Raw genomic sequence first — 17,237 nt, forward strand, 5'->3', positions numbered from 1 at the left:
TTAAATTCTAACTACAGAAACTCAACCCAGTACTGCACATTTTATTTTTAAAGTGAACCCAATTAGTATCTCTGGGTTAATGAACAATTTAATTGCTCATTAAATTAAATAACGCTTTACTACTTGCTTAAGAAAAGAAGGGAGAAGACAGAATAACCCTTACCCACCATCAGCTGAAGTGGAGAAAAAGAGCTGGACCATGTGTTGTACTTCGGTGGCTTTGCCACTTTCCTTCAGGGTCCCTGTTCAGCTTTACTTCATAGCAGCCACCATCCCAGCAAACTTTTAAAAATCCATTGATGTTTTCTTTTGATTGTATTTTAATTTCTGATTCTGAATTGTAATTGGTTGTCACGCTTTTCATTTAGTATGTTTTTGCTTAAATGGCCGTTTCTTTAATTAGAAATATTGTCTTTACCACTTAGCTGTCCAACTTACTGCACCAGTAACCTTTGGAAAAACTGATGTCAGGGTTACTGCAATGAATAGTTCTGAAGTACTGCCGTAGGGTTTGGCGTAGCAGCAGTTTTTGAAATGAAGCAACATGGTTCACTGGCTGTGGATGTTCTGTGAGCAGCTGTGGAGCACTGTGTGAAAAGAGAAGGTGCTGGGATGATCCCACAGGACCTTTTCTGTGCAGTCCCTCCCCTTCCCCTCCCTCCTCCCTCAAAATGTGTGCGTACCCCGGAAGCTCTGCCTTTAGAGGTCTCTTGTGGAATGTGTTGCCTACGCTAAAGGCTTGGAGAGCCTCTACCAAGCAAAATGGTACTTTAAGGGTTTTGTTGACACCTTTTCCTGTCAGTGTATAGAGAAACTATATATTTAAAGAAAAATCATATGTTTATTTTGCTGAAGCTTAATAGAAGTTCTGAAATTCCATGGAAAACATTTCTGCAATAAGGAAAACAATGTCTTATGCCAAGAAATGTGCTTGTGTGTGTTAGTATGTGGTTTGTATTATTGTAGCTTCCCTCAAGATAATCTCAAAATAAGTTGATTTTTATTTCACAGGTGTATCATTCACATAAAATATTTATTTAGTCTTTGCAGGTTTGGTAAAGTGAGCTTGTCTGAATGCTTTTAACTTACATTTTCTTTATCACACTGTCATTCTTCCAAGAACACCTCTCATCTTCAATTTAAATGATAGGATTCCTTTTATGTGAGCCAAAAGGTGTCAGTTGACAAATTACATGTGTTTTACTGAATTGATTGCAGTTGGGATACTTCTTGTTTGGATTAATAGCTTGTTTTTGTTTGTGGTTCTTCATTTTAAAACAGTACCTGCATGTCATATAACTTACTTTGCATTTCATCACTGTAGAATATGCAGCCTAATACTATAAGTTCTCATTATTTTTCTATGAAAAGCCAGATGTTCGAAAGCCAGATTTAATAAGCAGTACATTCACTGCACCAGCTTCTGATATGACTCAAAATCATGACTGGAAAACAACTTGAGTGCTTTCGGTTGCATGACTCTGCTAAGCCTACTAGTCAGGGTGAGAAAGAAAAAGTTTCCATATCCTTTGCAATTGAGAGAACTAACAAGACCAATAAATACCAGTAGACTGCTAGCCTGTTTTCTGGGCAGCTGCTGTATCTGGCCAGCTGTCCTAAGATCCTGCATGTCACAAGTCTTCCCCCCTCTGTTGGTGAGAGTAGCAGGCTCTTCTGCACTGTTAAACACTCAGTCTTTCAGTCTTGCATTTGCTTGCCTACCCTCCTGCCAGGAAATAGCTTTAAATCCAAGATTTCTGCAATTCATACCTAATTTCAGAGTGATATGGCAGTATCCTCCATGTGGAAAAACCTTCTGTGCTGTTTCTGTCAGTGGCTAGAGCAGACAGATTAGGGCCACTGTGTTCTCACACTCAATACTGTTTGTTCTACCTTGAATGCGTTTCAGCATCTTGAGTTCTTGTATTCTAGTACCTGTCCATGTCATTCCTCTAAAGAATCTGCAGCGAGCTTATGCTGTCGTGTTTCTGTAGTATGGAACAAAAGCATAGTGAATGCCAATCTATCTGTGATGTACCCTGAGTATGGATTAACTTGGGATAAAGGCTAAGATGAATAAATATATCTGCTTGTTTTCCTTGGAGTCTATCTTTCAAGCTACATGTTTAAAATGCTCTACCTTAGAAACCAATTTCAACCTTAGATCTTTTGCACCGTCTCTTATCAAATAATGACTTCATGGGAGACAGGTTCTTAAGAACTTCAATTCCTTCTCACATTTCTTACTTGGCACGGGATGTTCCACACCGATAAGATGATAAATTCATCCTCATTTTCCCCTTTTAGGGTGTTGTTGCAAGATGTCTCTGGGAGATCTGCATTGGTGGAAAAAAAATACTGCCTTCGTGCTGTGCCAGGTTTTTGTTTTGTTTTGTTTGTGTTATTGCTGAGAAACTATCAGTATGGTTTCCCAGTTACCTCCAAAAAATACTTCATGGATTATATAATGTCTGCAGGTTGCTGTGTGGCGTACTGGATGTGCATTTTCCTTGAAGACATGTGAAATCTTATTCTCTGACTATAAAGTGGATTAACTCGGGAGTAAATTTGTCACGTAGCACTACCTGAACTGTCTCAAGGCATTAAAGAATTGTTGTCTGTATCTGAAGACAGATGCTGTGAAAATCAAGAGTAAGATTTCAAACTTCTTTACGTTAGAATTGCAGAAGAACAAAAAAGGAAAAATTGCAAACATAAATGTTCTGAACAGAAGTTTTCCCCACGTTCTTCTCCTATCACAGGCTTTTTTGGTCCCTAGAATGTGCTTTTTATGTAGGAAGGAAGAATATTAAAAATTTTAATGACATTGTCATATATAAACAGATTTAGCTTGGTGACTCTGTCCTCCTGACTTCCAGCAGAGGAAGGTTTACTGAAAAAAAAAAAAATCTGACTGAAAAGCTTCTTTCTTTGACATGTGTCTTAAATATTTGAAACTCAGAAGTCAGACCATCCTGTTAGCCTTTCTATGATACATTCAGAAATTTAGAACCTCTCACGATAGAGATTAGGGACAAAGGTTCTTTCACTTTCAAGTTATACAACATGAGTTGCTACCAGAAGGTGGTGTGTGTTTTTTGTTTTTTGTTTTTTTTTTTTTTTTTTTTCCATTTGTTGGGGTGTGTGGCAGATTGTTTTGTTTCTTTGATGGTTTTTTACAAAACTGAGTGAATTTTACTTTCAGAAGTTTAAGAACTAATAGTAGTATTTGAAACAAAGTATAATGTAGGAGAACTTGGAGATCTTTTTCAGCTGTTTCTGCTAGTGGCTTGCATTCCTACTAAGTACTCTAGGATCTTACCTGAAGAAAGACCACTATTTATTTTGTAAACTCAGTATAGTTTGGTATAAACAGATCTTCCCAAATGTTTAAGATAAATCAAGAATTTTCAAAAGATTTTTCTGGTGAGAAAAATGATTTGGAGAATGATCAAATGGCTCAAACTGAAAAATTGAAATTTAACATTTTGTGTACATTTATTTGATCCAGTCTTTTTGCATGTTGGCAGGCTGTTAAACTGGCAGGAGGTTGTAGTGGTGCAGTTCTGCAGGGTGCTGGCCCTGCCAATTCTAGGCAGGGAGACTTGATTTCTTTGGTTATGAGTTGTTGAGAGCTGCAGGGAAAGAAGCGTTGCTGCTGACTTAAAACTTGAATGGAGATGGAGCCTTTCACCATGCTGCACCCTTAGGGGGACAGAATTTAAAGCTGATCACTAGCAATATACCAACATCACATCTATCTTGTAATTCTGAATGCATCAAAATCGAAGGTGCTGATGCTATTGTAATACTCCTCAAGATACCCATTTTGTGCTTTGGCTGGGCCTGCTGTGTGTTGTCCAAGTCCATTGTGCCTCTGCTCCCACCGCTCTGTCTCCTCCAGCCTTTGCCTCCAGCTGTGGGAAGATAGAGGGATGGAGGAAGGATGTCTTGTCTGTCTGTCTGAAGGAGTAGTGCAAGGCACTGTGGAATGGGTAGAAGTTATGGGCCTGGGGAATAAGGTGAAGGAGGCTGACTGCTGTGACTGGACATCCAGTATGCCAAGGAGAAGAAGAGTCTTAGCGCTGTCTTGCATATATAATAATAAATGGAATAAGAAGAAGCTGCCAGTTCCAGCTTTACAAAAGCCTACCGCCCTATCTTAAAAAACATTTAATGATATCATGATACTTGTTGAAATACTACGATTTTATATCTATCTGTGTACCATAAGTCAATATTATGGTAATGCTATTCATGACTGGAACTCATATTTCCCGACTAATGCTCCTGCTCAATAGGTGTGAAAATGAATGCCTTTTTTATAAACAGATTTGACCTCTCTGTAGTCTTTATTTGACATACACCTTTAGCCAGAAAGTTGTTTTTTCATAGAACAGTTTGGGTTGGAAGAGACCTTTAAACGTCATCCAGTCCAACCCCCCTGCAATGAGCAGGGACATCTTCAACTGCATTAGGTTCCTCAGTGCCCCATTCAGCCTGACCTTGAGTGTTTCCAGGGATGGGGCATCTACCATCTCTCTGGGCAACCTGTTCCAGTGTTTCACCACCCTCATTATAACAAATTTCTTCCTTATATCTACTCTAAATCTACATTTTTTAGTTTAAAACCATTACCCTTTGTCTTATTGCAACAGGCCCTACTAAAAAGTTTATCCCTATCTTTCCTGTAGGTCCCCTTTAAGTACTGGAAGGCCACTCTAAGGTCTCCCTGGAGTCTTCTCTTCTTCAGGCTGAACAACCCCAACTCTCTGAGCTTGTCTTCATAGGAGACTCCATCGTTCTGATCATTTTTGTGGCCTCCTCTGGACCCGCTCAAGCAGGTCCATGCCCTTATATTGGTTGCCCCAGAGCTGGACACAGCACTGCAGGTGGGGTCTCATGAAAGTGGAGCAGAGCGGGAGAATCCCCTCCCTTGACCTGCTGGCCACACTGCTCTTGATGCAGCCCAGTTTTCTCTCACTTGTGGATATTAAGATGTTTCAGCAGCTACAGTATGCCCTGGGGTAGCAGCAGTGAAAGGGCACTTAAAGGACAAGGAAGTAAGGAGAACAGGACCAATATGAAAGGGGCATTTATAAAAGGCAGTCAAAACAGAAAAAGGGAACAGTTTAAAAAGGGCACACAGAAAAAAACCCAAGTTTTCTAAGGAAGGAGAAGGAGGAATTAAGCTATCATTTAATTACCAGGATTTTGCCAGGTATCAGAACGCACTTTGATTTGAAACTTTTTATTTGAAAGTGTTCAGTTGTGCACACATGCATGTGTGTGAAAGGAGAATCTTTTCATGTTGAACCGAGATATCCAACTTTTCGCTTTTATTCGGATATCAGTTTTAGGAGTGCATGTGTGTATGTTGACTACTAACTGAGTTCTTATGAAATGTTTTTAAGTAAAAAATTTTAAGCAAGAGCACCAATTGTAGATGTTTACTATCAAAACTTTCTTTGTAGGTTATTGCACTTAAGAATGAACATTGAAGACAAGCTGGGAGGATTATTTCTTAAATGTGGTGGCATAGACCAAATGCAGTCATCCAGGGCTATGGTAGGGATGGGTGCAGTATCTGACCAGTCTGGAGTATCGGGAGAACGGCAAGAGGCAGTGCTTCAAGATCGGACTATGGCGCACCAAGAAATTCTTGCAACAGATGAAGTGTTACAAGAAAGTGAACTTCGACAGCAAGAGATGATTTCACATGATGAACTCATGGTCCATGAGGAGACGGTAAAAAATGATGATGACATGGATACACAAGATAGACTTCCTCAAGGGCTGCAGTATGCTGTTAATGTCCCTGTAAGCAATTTCTTTGTGAAATATTGAAGGAATTACTAGGAAGCTTGATCTGGTAGTCTAATCCTACTCTGGCAAGAATCTATTAATTACTTATTTGGATTTTGATTATCAAAATATTTATGAATGGATGCTATTTATGAAAATGTCATTTGCCTCTGGCTCTGGATAAATTTTGCCAATTAAGTATAATCTTTAAGTATCTGTTTTATAAATATTTTAGAAGCAGGCTGTTACCATATAATTAATACGTTAAATTGTGCTCTTTTAAATATATTTAATGTTCAAGGGTAACTACAAACCAGAATAAATAGCGTTATTAAAAGGTGCACACTGTTTATGCTCTTCATAGTACTATTTAGTTTCTTTTGCTGTAGGAAGCATCTTGTATGTTTTCAGATTATGTGGGCGCTTAGCAATTGCATTCACACTGCAGGTTGGACTGTGACACTTCATACATGACCATAAATATGCCCCTCCTTGATACCTAACAGAAGGTGTACCTCAGCTTTCCCAGAGAGAATATAGATGACTTCCTTTTGAAAACAGAGTGTCTTTCTGTAATGCAGCACATCATCACTGTTACCCTTCAAACATAAATTACCAGGACTTTAAAAGTAGATAGCCTTATACACGAAGAATAATCTTCAGAAAGGTAGCATTGTTAAAACACTACTCTGTTAGCTGTAGACCAGGTGGTTCAGGTGTTAGAAGAAATGTAAGAGTAACATGCTCTTTATTAAAGTTTACATTAGATCAAGAAATATTTTTTGGAAACAAACTTCATTAGCACTGTTCTTTTTTTCTTAAAAAATACTTCTGTCTTAAATATATAATAAACTATTCCGTTAAATCTTGCATTGACAACAACACGGACTAAAGTAAAATAGGTATGAAGAACTGAATGGTTTTACAGATGGAAGTGATTTTAATACAAGAACTGATCTCAAAATCACCACAGGTCAGAAGGAAAAAAGACCTTGGGAGATGAATGAAAGGATACATCAAAATGTCACTGTAGAAATTAACCATGCCCTTTTCATTTAAGATACTTATTATTCCTTTCACTTAAATTTCTGAAAGAATGAAGCCACAAGATAATTCCCTTAGAAAAAGGTTTTCTGTTTCAGCAGTTTGTCATCTTCTAAAATTGAAAAATTGCTTTTCTGTAGTGAGAACCTTACCTGAAACTGGCACTTGGTATCTTAACAGATCAGTGTAAAGCAAGAAATTACCTTTACTGATGCATCTGAACAACAGAAACGAGACAAAAAACAAATACGAGAGCCAGTAGATTTGCAGAAAAAGAAGAAAAGAAAACAGCGTTCACCAGCAAAAGTAAGACATTGATTTGGCAAAACCAAGATTAAAAGAACCTGAAGATTTGGTTGACTATGACTAATTTCATTAGCATTTGAAGTAGTTAGGCTGGAAATTGTTTGTTTGCTCAGTAAAGATGCAGTTCTGAAGTTCACCAGAGACCCAAAACAAAACCTGATATAACAGTGTTTTTCTTTGAACTCTTTTTAGCAACATGAACCCTTGACATATTTTAACATCTGTCTCTCCAGGCAGGTCTCTCTCCAAATATTTTTTTTAAATTATGAGTCAGTAGCTTTGTAGACAATTTATAAATCATTACTCTGTATCTATCTAATAATAGTCATGCTTTTCTGTGAGCCTGATAATTTTATATGCTTCATGCATAGTAGTGAGAAGTTTTTAAAAATAGATCTAAAATGGTAGTTTTGGAAATTCTAAAAAGTTTACTAATATATATAAAATAATTTACCAGTAGGGAATATTCCTGTGGTCATAATCATCTTCATATATGTATTTATTTATATCAAAAGACTCTTACCATAGCTGCTGGTTTGTTCCTTCAAAATTTGTTTTGTAGATCCATTCATGAAGAGTATGTATCCCTGTATGTCTGAAACCAATTTTCTTCTATTGAGGCGCACTTCAGATAAAACCAGAATCATTTCACCTCATGAGGTAGCAGTGTTATATCTTTTAGTAATTCCCCAAATCATTTTGAATCTTCAGACTTAAAATAGAACATACACAGGCTGCTCTGATAGGCAAAAATCAGTTACATATTATCACACAGCAGCATTAAAATAAGCCTCCTCTGAAATCAACCCAGACCGTGTATCCATTGAAGGAAAACTCACCCTAACACCAAGAAAAACTTCAAAACCTTTTTGTTGGCCTGGGAGTGGGACTCCTCAGTCCTCCTCAAAGCAGTGTCAAATTAGGTTGCACTTGTAGTGTTCTTGGAAGGTTGAGAAATTTGTTTCGGATTGGGTGTGGAAGCAGGTTCCAAATCCTGTGCATCAAGACACTTCTCCCTTTGATAGAAAAAGGAGATCCAGGTTGAGTACGTTCACAGATCACTTCCATGGAAACATGGCAAGGTAGGAGAGGCATGTGTCCCTCTTTCTACAGACAGGTACTTGCATGCTTCCTTTGTATCTCCCAATCTGTCAGTGTTAGTCTTTTGAGATGACAAAAGATTGAAAAATGATCAGGAGAACTATTAAACAGGTTCTTTTTCAGTCTCTCCCTTTTTTCAAACTTGTCAGAGTAGAAGGGCAGAAAGAAGCTGAAGGACTGACATAGGTGAGAGGCTACTGCAGTTTAAGTTAGTATTCCCAGAGTAATGGGGTTGATTTTCTGTCCAGACAGCAGCTGGGACTTTTACAAATGGAAGTCAATTAACATACTGAAACATGTTACATTTTATTTTACAATAATGTAGTCATCATATAAATAAAAAGTCATTAGTTTTTATGAATCCTGTCTACTTTTCCCTCTTCCATGCACACAAACACGTGTACACACGCGCATGAACACACACACACACACACACACTTTTTGTTGCTTTTATTAGGAAAACTGCACTGACCAAGTTAACTTTCTTCATTTAAGAGGTGGTACAATGAGTGTATGCAGTAGAAGAGCCCAGGTTTAGGATAACTGTGATTAAGTGTATTTTCTACGCAATTATTTTAAAATTTCAATATAATATATGAAAAGCATTTCATAACACGTATTTAAATTTACTTTAAATAATCAGTCAGTGTTTCACTAGCTGTATGTTGTTACAGAACAGAGTTTTTATAGTTGTCTCTATCTGTGACTTACTGGAGCTGTAACATACCAGTTTTACAAACGTATGAATGTGCTTGTCCTTCAGAGTGAATGCACAAGAATTTGTTAGCTCAAGACTTTCACTCTTGCTGAGTTTTGATGCAGAATTAAAAATTGTTTAAGTAGATCCTACAGTATTTGCTACTATTGCAGAGATATTATTTCAGTTATTGACTCTCTCTTTCTCATCACTGTCATTATCATAAAACCTAAAACATTGTAGCTAATCAAATTGCAGATGTGTTTCCCCAGCAGACTTTTATTTTTTGCCAATATCAAGGGACTAAACTGTTTTATTTAAGGTTACTTTAAGCTATTCTCATAGTTCTGATTCCAGTTAAGTAAGACTTTTGGAAATGTAATTTGTTTATTGGTTTTCTTATTCTCTTGCCAGAGATGATAGAGAGTTTGGGTTTTGTTTTTTTTTTCTTTTCAACAAATTAGAGAAAACTTGTGATGGGCTTTATTGAATAAGGTAGATATGGTGCAATTTTTTTCATTTAAGTTTTTTAAACTTTATATAAAAGTAGTGGCTTTGTTTGACAGCAAAGCAATTGAGTGTGGCAAGTTGAATTTGTCAAGGAGATGCTCTAATATGTATATTGAGTGAAAAACCTGAAAGGCGAGAAGAGTAATACTATTTTCTTGGTTGTTTGGCTTTGGGGTTTTGGTTTTTAAAATACAATTTTGCCTCCGAGGCTTCTGGTATTATGTAGATGTAGATAATTTGTATGACTATCCTGGATAAGTTTTAATGTCTTTTTAGAAAACATTTATAGCTGTGATTTGAAAAAAGAATATAAGTTTTCACTTTTGCTTTAAAATATGATTATCCATGGTTCAGCGCCCAGAGGTGGTTTGGTTACTTTGCATCCTTTCCAACAGACGGTCAAAGTAAACAGTAGCATATAAAGTGACTCAGCTGTGAATAGGGGAGCTCTAAGCTGATTTTCCATGAGCTGCTTTTGTCTCCATCCTGTTGAAATATCTCTTAATACACAGCGAGACACAAACTGGATTGGACTGCAATTGGAAATGTATACTAAAAGCCTAACACATAGCTTTGTAGAAATTAGCATTGTTTTACCTGAAATATTTAAATTTTCTGCATCAAAAAAATTAATGTTTTTTTTTTTTTGTAGTTAATAAGACATCTTTAGAGGGTAGTGTGAGAACAAATTTTACTCTTTTTAAAATAGATCCTTACAATAAATGAGGATGGATCACTTGGTGTGAAAACCCACAAATCTCATGTTTGTGAGCATTGCAATGCTGCCTTTAGAACCAACTACCATTTACAGAGACATGTCTTCATTCATACAGGTACTGCTTGACTTCAAATTTGTCTTTTCTACTATATAAAGAGTTGTTTACTTATATTAAAAATGTTTTCAGCTCTATGCGAATTTCAGTTTTAAGAGTGTAGCTAACTTGGCATCTAAGCTTAGAGATTCCATGCACCAAAGTGTCAAAAGAATACCAGAAAAAAAAAAAATCAACATATGTTTAGTAAACTGAAGACCTAACTGTTTACAAGGTTTCTTTTCTTTCTTTATCAGAAAGTAATGGGTTGACTTGTAGCCTAAGTGCCAAAATTGACCCCTTTGTAAAATGTGCTCCGGCTGCTTATTTGCCTGATGAGGTATCTCTCTGGTTCGGAGAAGTGACAAAGGTACTTACCATTATAATAGCTTGCCAGTATCCTGAATGCAGTCTTATGCCAGCATCGTGATTGATCTTGTTCATGAGGAAATTACAGCCATTTCAGATCACTCTTCCGTGCTAGTCTTAATGTGACTCTTAGGATCATGGAAAGAAATCTGCAGTTCATATACTTAGTAAGGCTAATGTTTTTTGGTATTAGAGTATTTTTGGAATTCGCTCAGATGCTGTTTTTTTAATAGATATTTTAATATTCCTCAAAAGTAGTTATCAGAAACAACAGTGTGTAGTTATTAACTTATGGATGTGGAATTATATTGTTCAAGGTGAAAAACCATTTCAGTGCAGTCAGTGCGACATGCGTTTCATACAGAAGTACCTGCTACAGAGGCATGAGAAGATTCATACTGGTGAGTATAGTGCCTTGAGTATCTTTACTGGCGTGCTTAAAAACTGTTTCCCTACTCAGGCAAGGTTTCTGGTAATAAGTATGCAGCCTAAAATCCTGTTATAGTTTGTTTTAACTTAACAGATGCTATAAAACTTTTAAAAATAAATTAGTTTTGTGCTTTCAACTTGTTCCACTTTCCTTTGGCTGTAAAGTGAGTATAAACTCTAGGAAGCAGATCTGAAAGTAGTGTTCTATAAATAACCACAGAGTAGCAAATCCTGAAGTTTGTGCATTCACAAAAGTTAAGGTTTGTTAAGCAGTTCTATCTTGTGTTGTACGAAGTTAATTCAGACAACGGGGACTTCCAAATTACATTTCAGTGGATTTATCGATTTATTTATTTATTTATTTTGGAATTTGATGAAAAAGTGCCAGGACTAAAATGGCCAAAATGCCTAACCCCAAAGTATTAGTTTCAGCTTCACTTTTCACCTTTTTTTTTTTTTTCTTTTTTTATGAAAGGTTTAATTCAAAACTATACTAAAAATAAGAGCCTTAGTTTAAAAATATGCAATATAGGTCAAATAAGGCCCAAAGTTTTAAGCCAAAGAGAGTTAAAGTTTATACATGTTTATATTTTTATCTTCTTGCACCACACAAAACCACATTCTTTAACAGGTTTGGCTTCATTGGGTTTTTGGCATTTTGGTGCATGGCCTTTCAATCCCTCTTTAAATATTTTGTAATATGGTCCCTTTGGACTAGATGCCAATTTCTCAGCCTCTTTTTTAGAAAAGCAGAGCTGGTGAATGTGCACAGTGTTTCTTGGCTGTAGCATTTAAATGGATATGACAGCTACTAACATGCAGCGCAGTGTGAGCATGTGTTGAGAGGGAGAAAAAACTCTACAAAATGAATTTTCAGAGCAGTGTACAGGGAGTTACATGCACAAATGCCCTGTTGTTTATGGGATTTTTGTATCCTAGGTTGCCATGAGTCCAGGCTAAGTAGGTTTCCTTCAGCCAGTCAGCCACAGAAGAGTCCTCCATTCTTCTCTCCAGTGTCTTTGTTCTGTTCCTAGTCTTTCCTCTGGCTCTGAATTGGTGAAGCATGCTGCCTCCACGTTGTGTAGATACTGTTCTTGAAAAGAATGCTCATTCACTGTCTTCCATCTATTTGCTCCCCTCTCCCCCCCCCCCCAAAAAAAAGAGTCAAAAATTTAAGGGCAGTGTTCATGTTTTCCAAAAGATTTTTTTTTTTTTTTTAATTTTTTAATGAGGATTATTCCCTGTACGTGGCTTTGAAAATGAGAGTCTGGGCGATATAGTTAATTAACACTTGACTGCAAATATTTCATAAATGGATTTAATTATCTTTTTAAATTCAACTTCTAGCTCTAATGAGAATTCTATGTTGACTGTAAGCTTTGGAGGGAGGGTGTGGTGGTGGGAGGCTTGCAGGTTTTTTTGCCAGCTCTTACATACACTAGTCTTTGTTTAGCAGAGAAAAGGGTGACATTTAACAAATTAACCATATTGTTATCTGACTTCTTTAGATAACTATGTTTTCCTCCTTTCCTCAGCATCCTGAGGTATAGTTTGGTTGTTTCTCAGAAAATTGAAGATGGTGCTTGTGTTTCAAATTGTTGAATTATGGGTGTTTTCCTAGGTGACAACTAGGAGATGGTTAGGAGAAAACATGTAAGACCCAGCTTCCAGGAGTGGAAGAAGTTTTTTTGAAGTCCATTTAGTTAGCAAGTATTTGACTAGCGCTTAATTTTTGGCTTGGCCCAGTTATAGTATAGCTAATTGGTATTCTACATTCCTGCCTGTGCTTCCACTTCTATATGACAATATTCACAACTGGGCCTTAGCTATTTGTGTAGCGTTACTCTGTTGTTCAGGACTGCATAATTGAACCCATCCAGAAAAGCTGAATTTTCAGCTTTCTTCTCTCACCAGAAGGTGAGCAGTGGGTCTGTGTTTCACTTTGATGGAAGTAAAGGAAAATTCTCTTTGTTATTATTCATACTCTTTTAAGAAATATTCCTTATAAACGCAATACTGTATTTTTTTTTCTTTTTATTTTGCATTTTTATCTCTCAGAATGATCGCTTCTAGCACCAGATCTTGTACAGTGTTCAAAACACCGATGAAGAACAGGGCGTTTCTTACACTTTTAAAGATGTTTATCAAATTTTCCAGTTTATTTTAAGCCAATTGAAGGCAGTGGTAACGCTTAGAAGCCCCATTTTATGCCTGCTACAACCCCTGAATTTACCGGTGCTCCAGCTAGTTCCAGTGTGATTTAAATTCGGTTCTCTGAACCACTCCTTCAAATGAAATGTTATGAGGGAGTTAGGAAGCAATCAATGAACAGCCTTATTCTGTGTAAATAATTAAACAGTTGCATCTAAAAGCAGACATTGCATTAATACAAAATTCACTTACTAGAAATATTTGTATGTAGAGGAGAGCAGCAATGCTAGAACCCTGATGCTAAACTTGTCACTAATGATACAGAAAACTGCTATTTTAGTTGTAAGAGAGGGAAGAGTCATTGGTATACAAATATTTTCATATCTTGAGTTTACTAGGCTCATGAAGATGCTGATTTTTTTTTTCCAAATACGTTTGCTTTCTTTTTGCTTAGTGATGTTTCTATACACCTTATCCACTCATGCATTCATGTGTCCTAATTCTGTAACCCACCCTACTTTCCATTCTAAACACAAAAAATGAGATTACATTTAAAAAAAAAATAAAGCAACATGGGGCTAACCATTCAAGTGCCTTAGTATTTAGTCATGCTGCTTTTTTTATTGCCTTTTTCGGTATTTTATAATTTGTATTTTGTCTGTTTAGATTTTAAAATGCCTGGGGGTTTATAATTGTTACAGCCTTCATACACATAGTATTTGTACTACACTTTATAAATAGTTCTATTGCTCAGTTTTAATAGATTTCCAAGGTAGACACAAAACACAGACTGTTTTCATAAATAATGCATATAATTATTGTATTGTATTTTTAAATTTTGACCTTTTTTTTCTACATCTGATTCTTTCCCACTCACCCAGACGTTTCGGAAAAATCTGTTCTGGATTCTCCCTACATTAGCAAATGGTTGTTATTGATGGTCTCCTCCATTTGCGATAGATCCTGTTTGAAAAGTACAACAAAATTGCAGAAGGCATCTGAAATTTCAGGCTTCTGCTAGAAAGAAATTATTACAGGAAGCATATCTTCATATTAATTTTTAATATTTTTCTAACATTATTTTCCTTATGAAGATTAAAGTAAAAATTAAGTGTGGCATCAGTTTCACAAAGTGTTTCTTAATCTTACTTCCAGAGTGTTCTGGAATTCTACTGAAAAGTATTATTTTCTGTGTTGTGCTGAGTAATACAAGGGCAGTGTCCCCAAACTTTTCTTCCTGTTGAGGCATGGCCAGCAGTGCCTTCTCACGTACTCTCAAAGTCTCCAAAATAGCTGGTGGTGGTAACACTCTACAATGAAAAACCTCAGAACCCCTCTTTGGCCCTATTTAAGCCTTGACATGGGAATAGGTAGCTGGGAGAGTCTTCTGCCAGCAAATACCCAGCTGGAGTAGACAAATGTTAAGGAACTCTCTGACCATTTACAGAAACGTGTGTAAAGCTGAAGGTAAGTGTATTAATCAAGTGTTCTGCATTTCCTGGGTAGCAGGATAGCTCCTCAGAGGGCTGTTCACAGCTAGAAAAAGACTGAGCTGTCTTGCTTCTCTGACTTGGTTTGGCTTCTGTGAGGCTCAGGATAGTTTTCGTCCCAAACAGCTGCTCCTTCCTGTAAAAAAAAGTCTAAATGTGAAAGCATACTTGTAGACAATGTAAGGAGAGTTGTTTAAAGGGGCGATTTAAAAGAAACACAAAGTAGAATAGTGGAGCAATGGGAAAGAAAACAGTAAGTAACAAGGATTAAGTCGCTGTCTTTGGGAATGGAAGAGTTCCCATGTATTAAACAAGGACAATGAGACCTAAACATCTTGCCTCTTCTTTACAAGGGAAGGATTGGACTTTGATTCAGAAAGTCTCAACAGGCATGGTGCAAATAAAACACTGTAGGAGTAAGGGTGCCTAACAAATATAGAGAACATGAAGAATGAAACTGGAGTTTGAAAATTAAGAAATAGATCAGAGAGGAGGATTTGCTTCTGGACAGTATGAGAGAAGATTATATGATCGATGTTATAATTTATAAAGGATGCTGAAAAAAGCAAAATTTTATGGTGATTATTACGAAGCAGGAAATGATAAAAGTCTCTGACTAAATGTGAAAGAAGACTTAGGATGCTGAGGTTGTGAGCCTGTAGGAAAAGAACTAATGGAAGCTGAGAGATCTTAGGAGGTAATTTGATTTAGGAAAGAAATTGGAATAATTTCATCCAAGAAAGGGAATGGTTGAGAATCCACGTGGAGAGGTAAGAATTAATAATTTGAAATAATTTGAAATAGGGCGTAGGCTCACAAAGGGAGAATTTTAGAAATTGCTTGGAATTAAGAAGGTTGAAACTCTGGGCATTAATGATCTGACTAGGAGCAAATGTGTGGGTGATACAGGTATTTTCCATTCTAGTTTCTATAAATACTAACATCTTACTTTAAGGTACCATATTTCCATTTGTAGAAGAATGTGGCTAAATATCTATATTCTAAATGGAAAATATACACTCTAACAACATTTAAAATAATAAAATTTGTTAACATTTTAATAATTATTCACTAGTAATTGAATAAAATTAGTTCATAAAATAATTTTTTAAACTACTGCAAAAAAATAGAAATGGTCTGCATATTTCTGGAAGCAAAATATATATGGTTTATATTCCAAAAATCAGTGTAGAACAGTATTCAGAACAAAGAGGATGATGACACATGATTCCAAGACAATCCCTGATTTCTGTGTCAGTCCAAAAGATTTCACAGTAAATATTAAGAGGAAAGATTACTGTTGTTCAGGGTGAGCTCTATTAAATAAGAGTGAACTTTTGTAAAAGCAAAAGTAACTTTTCCATGCACTTGGAATTTTTAGGTTTTGTTAGATAAACTTAGAAAATAAAAATATCAGAGGGAAGATGTAAGGCAAAAGTTAAAGGAAATAAAAATAGAGTTACTCCACGTTCTGAAAGGATCATTGCAAGGCTTCTTTGTGGGGAAAAAAAAAAGAACTGAAGATGAACTCGGGGAAATGAATATTGTCTGAACAAATATTTCATGAATGTAAAAAACAAAAACAAAACCCAGACCAAATAAATAAAAACAACCAAGCAGAAAAACCTGTAACTATGCAATGCCAGTTCAACTACAGAGGTTTCTTGTTTTCAGGTTAATTTTTAAAATAAAATATTTTAAAATTTATTATTTAACAAAAAAAAAAAAAAAATAGTTTCCAACCACAATAGTAAGCTTTTTTTCAGAGCAGTTATTTCACTTCTACATACAGATAAGGGAAAAAAATATGGAAAATATAGAGCATCCTACAAAAAGGTTAAAATAAAAGCTTGGAAATGCACAATTCTCTTCTAGAAGGGATGGGTTTGAGTTAATGAGTTGGTGACAGAACTGAAGTATTTTTATACAATTGTCTGCCTTAAAAAAAGAACGTAGCAGCAGTTCAGGAAGGCTATCTTTGCAGTTCTTCATTTGTTAGGTTTGATACAGATATTTGTACCTACGTTAGAACGGAGGGGTAAGAATTTAGTTTTAAAGGTGGTTTGGATTTTTTTTTGTGTAAAAGCTTAAAATAATTTTGAGGATCAGCTACTGAGTACTAGGCAAAATAGTGATGTGAGCAAGCCCTATGTTGTTTTCCAATAGCAACAGACTAAATCCTCTTCTCTATTACTTCTAATAGAGAATGTAGTATTTGACCTGGTAATTGAATGGAAGAACATTGATTTCTTTTTTTTATATATATATATTAAAATTGGTATGTGTTTTTTACCAGGTGAAAAGCCATTTCGTTGTGATGAATGTGGTATGAGGTTTATTCAGAAATATCACATGGAAAGGCACAAAAGAACTCACAGTGGAGAGAAGCCTTACCAGTGTGAATATTGTTTGCAGGTAAGATGACTTAGCGAAATCTTTCGCACCTGAAAACCAAAACACCAGTCAATTCCAAAGTAGTACAGATAGGACTTTCTCAAGGTATTGTAGTCATGTGGATACAAA

At 36.1% G+C, this 17,237-nt stretch overlaps 1 protein-coding gene across 5 annotated transcripts in view; it reads left to right on the top strand.

Annotated features, from left to right (window-relative positions):
• ZNF148 (zinc finger protein 148) overlaps positions 1-17,237 on the top strand; it is a 44,615-nt gene that overhangs the window by 19,142 nt on the left and 8,236 nt on the right. For 3 of the 5 annotated variants that reach the window (XM_042784062.1, XM_042784063.1, XM_009966272.3), the window contains exons 2-6: positions 5,475-5,820; positions 7,030-7,155; positions 10,173-10,296; positions 10,962-11,045; positions 17,011-17,129. In XM_042784062.1, coding sequence (XP_042639996.1) covers positions 5,475-5,820; positions 7,030-7,155; positions 10,173-10,296; positions 10,962-11,045; positions 17,011-17,129 — 799 coding nt within the window. The remainder of the gene's footprint in view (positions 1-5,474; positions 5,821-7,029; positions 7,156-10,172; positions 10,297-10,961; positions 11,046-17,010; positions 17,130-17,237) is intronic. The other 2 variants (XM_042784064.1, XM_042784065.1) reach the window with 2 other exon arrangements.

This window comes from Tyto alba, unplaced genomic scaffold, assembly GCF_018691265.1.
Source record: "Tyto alba isolate M040663 unplaced genomic scaffold, T.alba_DEE_v4.0 Super-Scaffold_7, whole genome shotgun sequence".
Lineage (NCBI taxonomy): Eukaryota > Metazoa > Chordata > Aves > Strigiformes > Tytonidae > Tyto > Tyto alba.